The following is a 13,641-nucleotide window of genomic DNA, read 5'->3' on the forward strand; positions in this document are numbered from 1 at the left end:
TATCAAATAATAATAAATTTTTTGAACAATTTTATTATAGATTTTGAACAATACTTAGATATATCCATAACCGCTATCCAACCTATAAATAAGATAATAATACGCTTCAACATATTCAAACCCACATGTTCCTACATAAACAACAATACTCATACCAATCGAACCAAAACTCCATTAACAAAAAAGACAATAATAGCTTAAGTTGATGTATTTAGTAGTAAATGGAAAGCAAAGCGAAGCTAGAGTAAAGGAGAGTGTTTGGCATGCGGTTCTGTTCTCTCTGTGTCACCTGCATTTGTAAGCGTTCATTGGCCTTCCTTCACGTGAAGGATTTTTTTTTTCTCTTGTTTTACGAGTGTTGCCCTGTTGAATTTATCAATTACATACTTGAAAATGACTCCATGTTAATAATATAATTTCTAATTCCACAATAAATATATACATATTCTATAACTTAATTTAATAATTATATTTTATGTTTAATTATGATTCAAACAGAAAAATATTCGGTATTATTAAAAATATCAAATTAAATTTTGTACCAATCGACTTAAGTCGGTATGTATTAATACCAATCTTGTTTGAACCGAATCGAAAACCAATAAATCCATCCAATTAAGAAGGATTAAATTAATTACCTCGCGTACCAATATAAACCAAATAAATTAAGCTAAAAGTCAATTGAACCGACAATTAAATCAACTGAACCATTTTTTAAAAATATTTTTATAATTTATTTAATTGTACTAGACAGACCAATCAAACCAGAAATCTGTAGTCGGACAATACAGTTATGAAAACCTTTGCCTAATGCAAACCTGTATTAGCAATGATATGAACACATCAAAACTTGTTAATTTCAACTTATATGAAACATTAACTTCGTGATTCTGATTTATGATTGGAACAGAACATACCGAAATGAAATTTGACAACACTGAACATTAAAGATCATCAAATTGTGTCATTTCAAAGTCATAAATCAAATTAAGGTAAGATGGAAATGGCAATTAGGGAATATATACACACATTATATAATGTTATAACGTCAGTCAAAGAAAATCAATCAAAAGGAGACTCTTGAACCACAACAAAGTGTCACAAATCAATATTATATATATAACACAGCAGTTCCACGTGACAAGAATTATACATATAGCACAACACTACAACAGTAGTAAAAATGGATCTAAGGAAGAAATAAAGAAAGAATCTTAAGCCTGTCAAACAATTAACATAATCGAATTCTGCGTTACTTACTAGCATCGTATTGGTTCAATATGGTTGAAACAAGTCAAGGAAGATTCATCTCCAGAATTAATATCATCGCGTCCATGATACGCTATCAATCTCATCCCTCGCTGCCTTGTATAATTCAAGCCTTTTAGCACACTGTTGTCTCCTTTCCATCAATGCTGGATCCTCGTCTAACAATTGCAAAAGCTGTTTCCCCTGAAAACAGATGCACGTGCGAATACCGGTTAACCGACAACCTTAATATTGCTTAAAACATTAATGGTGAGATAAAGCTTGCGATAGGCTACCTCTTTCTTTCCTAGCTGCGTGTAAAAGCGGGTTAGTAAAGATTGTTTTGCCTCCTTAACTTGACAGAAAACCACAGCCTTCGGGATTGTGTTCTTAAGTGTATCTGACACCATACCGACGTATGAGGAAACATTTGACCCTATCCTCCGAAAATGGCCTTCACCATACCGATCTGTAACAGGAGCTTGAGGATTTCCTCCTTTATTTTCTACTTCTTGGGGAAGCTTCCGGAAGAAATCCACTGTTAAATATGATGATTCCATGTCTACTAACCGAACAACTGTCTTCTTACTTTCATCTCGGAACCTCTCCAAGGCCTCATTAGCAGCCGCTGCTATATCAGCTTGTAGAGTGGGAAAGCGTTTCAATTCCTGATATAATAAATAACATCAATAAACATTCATCTCTGGAAGGACATTAGACAAACTTAAAAATATATAAGACTAGTTTTCTCAAACTTTTTACCTGAGTTTCTCCTATAGATTTCCTCACAAGTTCTTTCAAGACGAAGTGAACCTACATAAAGAAAAATGCATCAGCTAAAAGTCACAGCACAAGAAAAAAACTTTGACCACTCGAGATAATTGAAGAGACAACTTACAGCATCCACAGAAGCTTCAGCTGGGCCCCTGAAATAATTTAGTGCCCCTTCAATAAGCCTGCGGTAACCTTGCTCGGGAGCTATCAAGTGTGGTTGATAACCATCTGCCTCTGATACTACTCTCCTCACATTTTGCAGAGAAAGATGGCGGTCAAAGGGAAGCTTCTTCAAAGCAGCAGGTAGCTGGTTGTCAAAGACTCCATAAATACGATCACCTCCAGGTCGCCTAATTTATCAATGTCCAAAGGAGTTATTAGACCATGCAATTATAGCTTGTTATAGCTTGCAGCAAAAATGGAAAGTGTAGATAATCCAAATTAGATCAATTAGATTAAGGTTAACCATAATTGAACCATGAGAAGAGAATTGACTTAGACCAATAACCATGCTAGAGAAGGAAAATTGGCAGAACCTCCCAAAAAATAGCAATAGAGAGAAAAAGAATGGTAGTAGTTGAAGCATTTACCCTCCATCCAGATGCTCCTTGAATATCCGTTCAAATGCACGACAAACTTCCAATACGGTGTATAGTTGAGCCTGAGATACAACACCAAAATTATACACGATGCATAAAGCAACTAGTACTTGTACAGAAGTAGGAAAAGTAAACTACTCACACCAGCATCAAGAGCAATAGGCCTGCCAAGATGATCCATTTCTGATTCAAGCTCATCAATGGTTTTGTTTATCGAAGAAGTGATACTTGGTATCCGAGACCTAATAACAGATTCCAAATGCTGTAGAAAAGGACAACATTGTCAGAAATTTGCCCGTCAAGACTGGGAAGCCAATCCCAAGTAAATTGTACTCAAGAGCGAACCTGTGATAGAAGTTTTGCAAGATACTCTGAACCCATTTTACTTGCTAAGTGGCCATAGTCAGGACTAGTGGCAAAATACTCACGCTCCTTGCGTCTTGCCACAATCATGTCCACATTTTTGTTTATATCAGCCTGAGAACGGTTCACAATTCCAACCCAAGGTTGCTGTAGCCGGTAAGATCTTCCTTCAAGAACCTTTAGAGCGGAAAAGTAAATGAAACATGTTCGAAGATCAAGTCAGCAACTATAGGAAAAACGAGGAATAGGGATACTCAAAGACAGTAAATAAAAAAAAAATTTATATGAAAGAGAAAGAAAGAACTCACATCCAAAGCATTAGTCCCTTTGTCCATAAGGTCAAGCTTAGTTAACACCCCAAATGTTCGGTCACCTGGTATAAAAAGGCACAATTTTGTAAATGAAAAAAACCAAGTAAAATACACTTTGCATGGATAAGAATCTATGCTAATGCTTTAGTGAAATGATAATTAATACATACCAGAGGGGTCTACCTCCCTGGCCAATTTCATAGCATCAGAAGTTGCTATATCTTGATTAGCTGGAGATATAGCTAGTATGATACAATTAGGCTACAAAAAGCATAATGGTGATTCAGAATGGATATGGAACACAAACAAGAAGTTTCAATTAACAAGGATTTTTTAACCCTATAAGATAACAACAACTTAGCTCAAATTCCCAAAAATAAATATTGACCCAAGCTCTTGTTCAAAAAAATGCCAAGGTCTATGAGGCACTTACCTTCTCAACATAAGACCTAACCATTGTTTCGATGTCATCAACTATAGTTTCCGGCTGTCCCTCTGAAAAAGAACAATGGTTCTCATTCATCAATTGCAACACAAGATAAAAAAACAAATGAATATGTTATATTCACATATAATAATTAAAACAAGACTTACCGATAGCAACTTTTGTCAAGCCCGGCAAATCGATCAGGGTTAAGTTGACAACTGTGAGAACAGAGAATATATGATGTTAGCTAAATCACTCTGAACCATAACTTAAAAAGAAACAAAGAATCTTGATGTTGATGACAAACCATTTGGAGAGTAGATACTGAGATGAATAGGAACAGGAGAAATTTGTTTGGTCTTCCCAGTAATTCTATCGGTTTCCTCCTGAATTTCATTCCGGACCGCCCCTGCACCACAAAAGAAATAAGTTCCAAATTCAAAATTAACCGATGAGGAACAATCCATACAACCAGAATCAGCAACTAGCAAGCACAAATAAAGCTAAAAATCCATGCCAAGTCCAGCAATTTCGAATTTTCGAGGTATCCAAAAGTAACATAATAAGAAAAAAGATTACCAAAATCAGTGAATCTTCTCTTAGGAAGGTGAAGAAACTCAGCATACTCTTGTGAACCTTCGTCTGTCTTATGAAGTTGCAACACCAAAGGCCGTCTCGTCACAATTCCTGCACGGAATTGTACATATCGCTAGTACTCCAATTTTAAGAGACTAAAAATTTATAAACGAAAGGGGAATCTAACTAACTAACCTGATCCTCTAGGAAGAAAATCACGTCCGACTATGCTTTCAAGCACCGAAGACTTCCCTGAACTCTGTTCTCAATCCAAAAAGCGAAACCTAACTCATATTAGAAGATCGAATAATACGTTTATTCAAGGAATTAAAAAGATGCAAAAGAAAAAAAAAACAGAGAGAAATACCTGACCACCGACGACGGCAACGGAAGGAAGAGCTTCCCAAAGGGAAGAGAAAGTGTTGTCGCCGCCACCGTAATCACCGAGCACCGTACATGCTCGTTGGATCCTGTTAACTAAACCGATTAAGCTTTCCATGGTGGTCATCTTTGATGGCTAAAGAGTAGAAAACGACGACGAACTTGAGTTCAAATGGAAGGTAAAAACAAAGAGATGAGGAGCTCTTGGGGTTCGTATAGGCTGTGAATGGACTAGTGGAGGTTGAGAAAAACAGGAAGAAATGAAAATTAAATAAAAAATAAAATTCAAAGTTGTTTGTGTTCGGACCGTAGTCAAGGGTCGGCTAAACTAAAGATATAGTGTCACGCTTCGCACCGTTTTTGTGTTTTTTTTTTTTAATTTGCTATTGAATTTTTTTGAAAGTGTGATAAGTGTTTTTATTCTATGTAAATTTAAAATTTAATCTTCATTTTTTAAATATATTTTAAAAAATATTATTGCACTAAATACTCCTAAATTATAAATTTTATTTTAAATTAATCCTTAAATTTTAAAACATTCTAATTATATCATTAAATTATTGATGTTATATCAATAAAGTCCTCCTATTACTAAAATCATTAATTTAATTGTCAATGAGATGTTAAATCGTATCTGACACAATTTAAAATAAAAATTTTAAAAAAGGTGAATATTGTAAAAAAGGATGTCGTACACTATTTTTTTATGTTAAAAAATATTTGCATAAGATTTTACTTGTGATTTATTAGTTTCAATACCAGAAGGACCTGATTGATATAACATCCATAGTTTGAGGATACAATTGAAATGTTTTAAAATTTAAGGGTCATAATTCAAGGATGTTTGGTGCAACTAACTCCTATTAAAATTATTTTTATAATTACATGGCTATTAAGTGAATATTTTTTATTTTAAAACGTCACACTAATTAATTTAACATAAAAGTTTAACCGTTTTAACAATTAAACCAGAGTTTTAAAATCTACAAAATTAAAAAATTAAACTCTTAGAAATAAAAATATAATGATTAGATTTTAAATTTGTGAGGAGCACAAGGACCTATCACATATTTTAACCTTCTCTTATCTTAAATAAAAGGAAATGCTACAGTGCAACCCTTTTTACGCGTTGGGATTTTTGAAATTTGAAATTTCAAAAAGGACTGGCCCAACCGAAGGGCCTAGAAGAACCGTTGGACGAAATTACGATTTTGGTGTTTGTTCATCTGTTAATATTCAAACGGTATTTCAAATTCAACATCCAGACTAGAGTGACTTGTTTTTTTTTTTTTTATCGAAAGAGACTCTTTGATCGGAAGCTTCCATTAATTGAATTTATTATAATATTATATTTTAGTAAATTATAAAAAAAAATTATACAATCACATGTCTTCGTCTGTTTATTTGAGTTTAACCTTATTCGGATCAAAGTGATATCCAGAAAAAACACTATTAAAAATAATCTAAATATCGGGAGAATATATTCACTCACATTTCTTTTAATCATTTGTTAGTATTATTGAATTTTTTAAATGTAAATTACTATTTTTTAACAATTACTTATAATCATGTAATACTGATTTTTTTACGAAATTAGTACTTATGCATAATACATGAATTTTACCTAAAATATTTTGTTTAAAGAAAGTGTTTTTGAAAAAAGAAATTTCTAATTTTGAATATTTAGCTTTGCAATTAAAAATTATTGTGAAGAGATGTTGAAAAATAAAAATAAGTTATTACAAATTTGTTAACATTAAAATATGTCAAATATAAACACCTTTTATATTTTAAATATTAAAAAAATATGCAAACATAAATCTAACTACATAATGTTATATATTATAAAGAAATTCAACAAAAAAAAAAGGATATATTCAATATAAATATTTAATATTTACAATTTAAAAGGAATTCATTAAACTAAAAAAATTTGTTTACAATTTTAAAACTTCACCTCTAAACTAATTTTTATAAAACATTTAACTGAACTTCGGCCGAATTAAATTTGATGGTAAATCGATTAACTGAATTAATTTGGTTCGGTCGGTTAATTTGATTTTAACTGAAGTTTGCACATCCCATAGCCATATTCCTAAACCTTTAGATAGAAGGATAATATGCATTTCAACACTCTCAACCCCATATTTTCCTACATGTTACAACAACAATAATACAAATCGAGTTAAAATTCAATCGACTTTAATATATATTTTTTAAACTTCCCATTTACACGAGAAAATAATTTTCTCATGTTTTATCGTAAAAAATACATTGCATGGGAAAATAACTTTAAAGACAATTCTTAGAAAAAGTAAATAATGTGTAATATTCTAAACGTTGAATTACTTTCTAACAAATTAAATTTTCAAAAAAGTGATCACTTTTCATTATACCAAAAATTATCTTACCTAGAAAGCGAGAAGGCAAACAATAGCCTAGGCCCCTTGATTCAAGTGGATTAATTGTTTTATTAGTCCTTTTAAAATTTTATAATTCAATTTTAAAGTTTTTATTTAAAATTCATACTTTTAACCCTCTAAAAAATTTTATTTTGGCCCTATAACAAAAAGTTATGGCTTTGGCCCTGACTGTATCCACGTATTTTCTAATGTGCTTGGCAAAGGAACACACGACTGGGTAGTCGTTATTTGTGCCTTTGGGTTCATCATTGGGCTTGACCTGATATTGTGGTGGTCTTGGCTTAGTTATATTTGGGTCCAACAAAATTGATTAAAATATTAAATATATAAAATAAATAAGTAATTATTAAAAAAATTTCACGCGTATTTATATGGAAATCACATATTTAAAAAAAATTCAATAAAAAATTAAACGTGTGATTTAAAATTAATTAATCATAATAACACATGAAATTTGTACGATGTTAAAATACAAATTAGATTAAATTATGAGAAACGAAATTTAAGCACATAAATATATCAGATAAATATTACTAAATGCACTATAATTATTCATCATAGTTTTGTCTTCGACTATGAATTAATGTTAAGTTGACTTGTGACACTAACTCAATTAACAACATTATTAATATACACAACTGATAGAAATAATAAATTATACATATTAAAATAAAATTTTATAAAATATATTAAAATAAAATTTTTATTGAATAATAAATTTAAGATTTTATTAATTTAAATTATGCGGGTTTAAATCTCATTATATGCATTTTTTTATTAAATTTTCTTTAAATGAAAAGATTAACATATTTTTAATAACGAAAAAATATTTTTATATTTTTCAAATCGAGGTACCAAATACTTTATTAATAATATAGATATTATGATTCATATATTTTATTTTATTTTATAAACTAAAGTTTTTTGTTTTTTATTTATTTTGACATCATAAATTAATATAGAAAAGTTAACCCTCACATGTGAAACACCAAGAGATATTTACATTACTTTTCTTAAAAGTCATGATAAAATGTTTTAACTTAATTTCTACTATTTAATTATTTTAATTGATTTGATAATTAATGTAATAATAATTAATTAATTAAAATATATAAATATAAAAATATAAAATTGATTTAACTGATTCAATTTTAGACCAGTATTCGAACTGATCTTGTCACTAGTTGATTAGTCCAATTAATTCAACTGATTGATCTGGTTCAACTAAATAAATCATTAAAAATTTATAAAAAATATTAAAATCTGATTTAGTTAGTTCATATCAATTCCCAAATCAATCCGTTCAATACTTTTATCTGGACTATTACTTCAATTAGTTCAACCGGCTAATCTAATCTAATTGAAATAAGGGAGCAAATCATTTAAACACAAATTAACTTTTATATTTAAACCAATTTTTGATATAATAATTCCGAATGATTGATGCAATATAAATAATATTAAGGGTGGGTTTGGATTGGCAATTGAGTGCGGTGCAATGCATTTAATTTACTTTTTGTCTCACGCTATAGTATCGCTATAATATCTAATCTCAATGCTACTATTATTTTTATACTAACTACAGATAAATACACCTTATATCCAAACTCACCTTAATTATGATTGAGCAAACCCTTGTTAGTGACTTAAATAACTCATCCTCTCTCAGCCACTTGCCATTCTTTTTTTATTTATATAATCTACATATACTGAGAGAGTTGCTACTTGATTAGACAGGAAAGTGAGAGAAACGGAGCACCAAAACCCCATTAGCTTTGACTGTCCATTATCATTATTATTATTATTACAGCTCCCCCATAACCCCCCCAAAATACAAAGCATCACCTCTGCACCTGCACCTGCACCAGCAGCAGCAGTGAAGAAATCTATGATGCTTCCCACTGCTCTCTGCTCTTTTACTTACACCCTTCAATGAAAACATGGTGGTGGTTTAGCAGTAACTTTTGAATGCTGAAAGAGAAGGAAAAAGAGGGTTTATTATGGTTCGTTCTCCTTTAGCTTCTCTGCAACTTTTTGATGATGTTTTACTTTATCAAGTAATTCAACCACCCATATTTTCTTCTCTCACGGGAATACTCTTTTTTTATGTATGCTTTCCTGTCACTGCTTTTTTTACCTTCTTGCAGGATACTGACTGGTACTAACTGGTGACAACTTGGTTGGTGTGGTGCTTGTAATTCAGAACCAAGTTTTTTTTTTCATTTCATCATGGATGGTTATGAAGCAACTAGAATTGTTTTCTCAAGAATCCAAAGCTTAGAACCAGGAAATGCTTCTAGAATCATGGGGTTACTTCTCATTCAAGATCATGGTGATAAAGAGATGATTCGTTTAGCTTTTGGTCCTGAAGCTTTACTTCACTCAGTGATTCTCAAGGCCAAGAAGGAGCTTGGTCTTCCCATCAACTCATCTTCTTCAAGGCTCTTAGGGAGTAATGGAGTTAATCTTCCATTTCTATCAATCCCTGCTACCAACCCTTCTTTTACTTTTACTGGTATGGTTGATGAGTTTCAACTTCAAGACCAACTAGCTGATGCTTGTGGTGGTAACACTGACTCAATTCGTTTTCCTTCATATTGGGGAAACACCTCTTTTCAAAGGAGCAATAACACTATGAATGATATTTTAGGAGCTGATGACCCTTCTTCAGCTTTTTTGTGGAGACCCTGTTTGTATTTTGCTAGAGGGTTTTGTAAAAATGGGAACAATTGTAGGTTTATCCATAGTGGGGTTGGGGAGTCTGCTGCTGAAGGTGACACCATTGTTGGGTCACCTAACAAGTTTGAAATGATGGACCAGTGCCATGAGTTGCTTAGATCTAAATCAGCTAGGCAACAAAGGCTGGCTGCTGCTGCTGCTGCTGTTGGTGCTGCTCAGATAATGGGCTCTGGTTCTTTTCCATACTCACCAAAGTCCATCAATTTAGTCCTTCAACAGCCCCAAAATGATGCTCAGAGGTACTTGATGACTAACCCCATGTTATATTTGGTGCATACTGAAGTTAAAAATGGTCTCTTTTTTGGTTCATAGGGCTGCTTTAATGATGGGTGATGATATGAACAAGTTCAACCGTTCAAGTCCAGCTTCAAGGCAGATATACTTGACTTTCCCAGCTGACAGTACTTTCAGAGAAGAGGATGTGTCAAATTATTTCAGGTATATATATATATATATTGTACTTTGATTATATTTGTAAAATGGACTAAATTGCTAAAATTTAGTGTTTTCTAACCATGAAGCATATATGGACCCGTTCAAGATGTGAGGATACCATACCAACAAAAGAGAATGTTTGGGTTTGTTACTTTTATATACCCTGAGACAGTGAAGATGATTTTAGCTAAAGGAAACCCGCATTTCGTTTGCGATTCTCGGGTTTTAGTGAAGCCATACAAGGAGAAAGGGAAAATCCCAGACGAGTATGTTCCAATGGCTTTGCCTTTTTTGTCTTTAGATGTTTTAATGCTTATATATGTTGTCTTGTTGTAGGAAGCAACCACAACAACAGATTGAAAATGGAACCCTAACTGGTCTTGATTCTAGAGATCCATTTGATGTTCAACTTGGTAAGCCAATGATCCAATGATGACCGACATTTGGTTTCTTTGTGTATTGTACGTTATGTCCTGAGAATATGCGTGTTCAATTAGGTACAAGGATGTTTTACAATAACCAAGACATATTACGGAGGAGAAAATTGGGGGACCAAACTGATCTGCAACAAGCCCTTGAGCTTCAAAATAGAAGGTTGATGAGTCTGCAACTCCTTGATGTTAAGAAACACTCACCAAACCTTTACGGCCAGTCTCTTGTACTTCCACAAGGTCTACGCCTCCTAATCTAGTATGATCATCCATTTAGTGCATATGAATCATCTTTATATACCGGAACGAGCTAAATTATTTCCCTTTGCAGAGAATAGTTCTAGCCCTGTGCCGGCTACATTGGTCACTGCTGCCGAGAAACAAACGAGTACTGGTAAAGAAACAGTCAGTTCTGAAGAGAATGGTAGTGAGAAGGAGAGCCCTCATTGTGAAGATGGTAATCTGCCAGAAAGGTAAACAAGTAGTGGAACTTTATACATTCTATGTGTTATACCCCTACCTTGACCTGGACACATGGCATCACTAGCGGCGGACGGCCCTCCAAATTACTCCACTTGGCTGGTCACTGAGTTACTTGCTGCCCGCATGCTTCACCCTTCATCAGGCCACCTGCTGAATAGCGGACCCTCCTTTAGGCCACCTGCTTTTTAGTTCATTTGTATGATCTTTACGGTTTGGTACCCGGTCCGGGATTTTAAAGTATATATGCTCATATTTTGCAACTAATTGCAGTTTGGCATAACCTTCCTGATAGTCCGTTTGCGTCTCCTGGGAAAGCCTATAAAGAGTACCTGTCTTTCAACAATGCGGTCATGGAGAAGGATGGAACCATCTCGGCTAACAATAATTGGATTCCTTCAACCTTACTTCCTGCAAATAATGCATTAGACATGTCATCCTTCAACTCCTTCAACTGCCAAATCCCCAGGTAGGTTCGATAAACTATCATTACCCAGTTATAAACAGAATTATAAGGTTCTTGACTTGTGTCTCTCCATTCAGGTTCTCATCCGGACAAGGGACAATCGGTATGTACACAGGGACTGGCGGTCCGACTTGCCCCGTTGGAATATAGCTTCGGACATCATCATCATCATCATCAAATATTTATATTTTTACTCACTAGTTTACTACCATACAAAATGCATACATAAAAAGGCTATGTTTCTCTTCTTGTAATATTGTTATAATCTTTGTTTTCAGTAGTCAAGTTTGGACCACAGTAAAAAAGCCAACATAGAAGTAAAAAAAACAGAAGGATCATACTGTCAAAATATGTTGTAAAAACTGTAATTTTCTGCCCGCATGCATAATCCCATTTTTGTACAGCTTCAATGTATAAGCAGGGAAAAACACCCAGAGGCAGAAATGTTAAATGCAAGTCAGCCATTAGTGAAAATTTTTAAAGCTTTACGTCATTGTTATATAGCTATGTGAGAATCTGTTCATCGAAAAAGCTAAAGGCAAAAGAATTTAGGTAATTGCCATTGATTTAGGGGAAGGGGGGGAGGGTCTGAAAGACATGTCAAATGGGTGGCCGACAGTACAAGAGAAGTAGGACCAAAGTCATTTGTTTTAGCCAGGTTGTAAGAATGGGGGGGACCTTACAAACAGTAGCATGCAGTCCCCTACCATGTGACTGAGACTGAACCATCATCATTCATAGATCTTTGTAATAAAGAACAGAAAGAAGTGAATGTGATGCTAAACGAATGAAAAAAGTGCAGGTTGCATTGAACAGTGTGGGTGGGGGGAATCTTTTGGACAGTGTGTGGCTTTTGGCTTTGCTTTCTGCTGCCATTGTTGCAGTAAAAGATGTGTTTAAAATTTTCTGCTATGGGGGACTTTTGTCAGCGTTCACTGCGGTCTGCTACCTTGAATTCTGTAATAAAACTATTGTTTATTTACTTTTTACTTAAAAATTTTCTTTTAATTCAGCACATTTTAATTTTAATCATAATATTAATATAATAGAAGGACTAACTTTCAAATATAGAAAAAATATAAGGACTTAAAATATATTTCAATTATATGATAATAATTAATATATTAGGTACTACAAGTATGAAATAATATATTTTATAATAATTATATTGTAGATTATAATAAATGATATAGCATCAATAGTTATGTGTAATTTAGTATATTAAAATACATGTTTATAATTATAATTATAAAATATTATTTTTAAATTAGTTTTTGAATTGGGTTTTAATTTTTACAAATTATATTTGGGCATTGAGTTTATTTTTTGGATTTGAGGTTTGAGCTATAATTATTTTGAGTTTGGATAATACAGAGCATATATTTGGATTTGGGTTTAGTATAATATATTTGAGTTTTCGAATAAATATTTTAGGATATGAATAATAGTTTTATAAAGATAATAAAAATACAAAGTTATTCAATTGTCAATAAAATGTAATAAAAAAAATAAAAGATATTTTCGTTAATTTATATAATATTGTAGAATAATAAATTTAACATATTTTAATTATTTTATATAAAATATTTTTATTAAATATATATAATTTATGCTTTTTTATAAGGCAAAATTGAATTGTGTTGTCATTGTGTAAAAGTTAAATGTATTATTACATTCAAAATTAAAATATTTATAACTTAAAAAATTTAAAATTATCTAAATCCATCAATGCCTGTCTGACTCGATTCAAGCCCGAAGCCGAAAAATTCAAGTCCAAAAGGGTCTGAGCCTAAGAAAATTCGAGCCCGTAACAGATTCAAGCTTGAGAAAATCCGAGTTCGACGTACCATGAAGGCCATTATGCTAGGAGTCGAATTATATTTTATCCCATTTACTCAAAAAATGGCCACAATAGTCCATATACATTAAATTAAAGAGCAAGCTAGTCCTTTTTATTAAAAATGTTATCCATTTTTATGTTAAAAACT

At 32.5% G+C, this 13,641-nt stretch overlaps 2 protein-coding genes across 6 annotated transcripts; one reads left to right on the forward strand and one right to left on the reverse strand.

Annotated features, from left to right (window-relative positions):
- Positions 1-132: 132 nt before the first annotated feature.
- Positions 133-5,067, reverse strand: LOC107920072 (dynamin-related protein 1E). 2 transcript variants are annotated; one of them, XR_005923397.1, is made up of 16 exons: positions 4,666-4,991; positions 4,494-4,557; positions 4,302-4,409; positions 4,030-4,131; positions 3,890-3,940; positions 3,729-3,790; positions 3,466-3,556; positions 3,293-3,357; positions 2,967-3,161; positions 2,764-2,883; positions 2,613-2,683; positions 2,147-2,372; positions 2,011-2,061; positions 1,545-1,916; positions 1,261-1,452; positions 133-363 (listed from the first exon to the last, which is right to left on the reverse strand). XR_005923397.1 is itself a non-coding variant. In XM_016849589.2 (15 exons), the coding sequence occupies exons 1-15, from the start codon at positions 4,804-4,806 to the stop codon at positions 1,324-1,326; spliced, it is 1,848 nt and encodes a 615-aa protein (XP_016705078.2). In that variant the 5' UTR covers positions 4,807-5,067; the 3' UTR covers positions 1,097-1,323. The 2 variants fall into 2 exon arrangements, 1 of the variants encoding a protein (XP_016705078.2); XM_016849589.2 differs by lacking the exon at positions 133-363 and having other exon boundaries at positions 1,097-1,452; positions 4,666-5,067.
- A 3,715-nt stretch (positions 5,068-8,782) lies between these two features.
- Positions 8,783-12,127, forward strand: LOC107920227 (zinc finger CCCH domain-containing protein 23). 4 transcript variants are annotated; one of them, XM_016849816.2, is made up of 9 exons: positions 8,783-9,105; positions 9,250-10,080; positions 10,154-10,279; positions 10,363-10,542; positions 10,613-10,689; positions 10,774-10,947; positions 11,039-11,180; positions 11,461-11,656; positions 11,731-12,127. In XM_016849816.2, exons 2-8 carry the CDS (start codon positions 9,332-9,334, stop codon positions 11,468-11,470), a joined length of 1,458 nt encoding a protein of 485 aa, XP_016705305.2. In that variant the 5' UTR covers positions 8,783-9,105; positions 9,250-9,331; the 3' UTR covers positions 11,471-11,656; positions 11,731-12,127. The 4 variants fall into 4 exon arrangements, with proteins under 4 accessions (XP_016705305.2, XP_040965811.1, XP_016705306.2 ...); XM_016849817.2 differs by having other exon boundaries at positions 8,790-9,159; XM_041109877.1 differs by lacking the exon at positions 10,363-10,542 and having other exon boundaries at positions 8,786-9,105.
- The last annotated feature ends 1,514 nt before the right edge of the window (positions 12,128-13,641 follow it).

Source organism: Gossypium hirsutum, chromosome D13, assembly GCF_007990345.1.
Source record: "Gossypium hirsutum isolate 1008001.06 chromosome D13, Gossypium_hirsutum_v2.1, whole genome shotgun sequence".
Lineage (NCBI taxonomy): Eukaryota > Viridiplantae > Streptophyta > Magnoliopsida > Malvales > Malvaceae > Gossypium > Gossypium hirsutum.

What these genes read in the sequence shown, in the direction of transcription:
- LOC107920072 (XM_016849589.2), bottom strand. Translation starts at nt 4,806, where the DNA reads ATGACCACCATGGAAAGCTTAATCGGTTTAGTTAACAGGATCCAACGA. An exon ending in CAGGGAGGTAGACCCCTCTG is followed by an intron (nt 3,358 to 3,465) that starts GTATGTATTAAT and finishes TTTTTATACCAG; the next exon opens with GTGACCGAACATTTGGGGTG. An exon ending in AAGGAGCATCTGGATGGAGG is followed by an intron (nt 2,373 to 2,612) that starts GTAAATGCTTCA and finishes TTGATAAATTAG; the next exon opens with GCGACCTGGAGGTGATCGTA.
- LOC107920227 (XM_016849816.2), top strand. Translation starts at nt 9,332, where the DNA reads ATGGATGGTTATGAAGCAACTAGAATTGTTTTCTCAAGAATCCAAAGC. An exon ending in CCCCAAAATGATGCTCAGAG is followed by an intron (nt 10,081 to 10,153) that starts GTACTTGATGAC and finishes TTTGGTTCATAG; the next exon opens with GGCTGCTTTAATGATGGGTG. An exon ending in GTCTCTTGTACTTCCACAAG is followed by an intron (nt 10,948 to 11,038) that starts GTCTACGCCTCC and finishes TTCCCTTTGCAG; the next exon opens with AGAATAGTTCTAGCCCTGTG.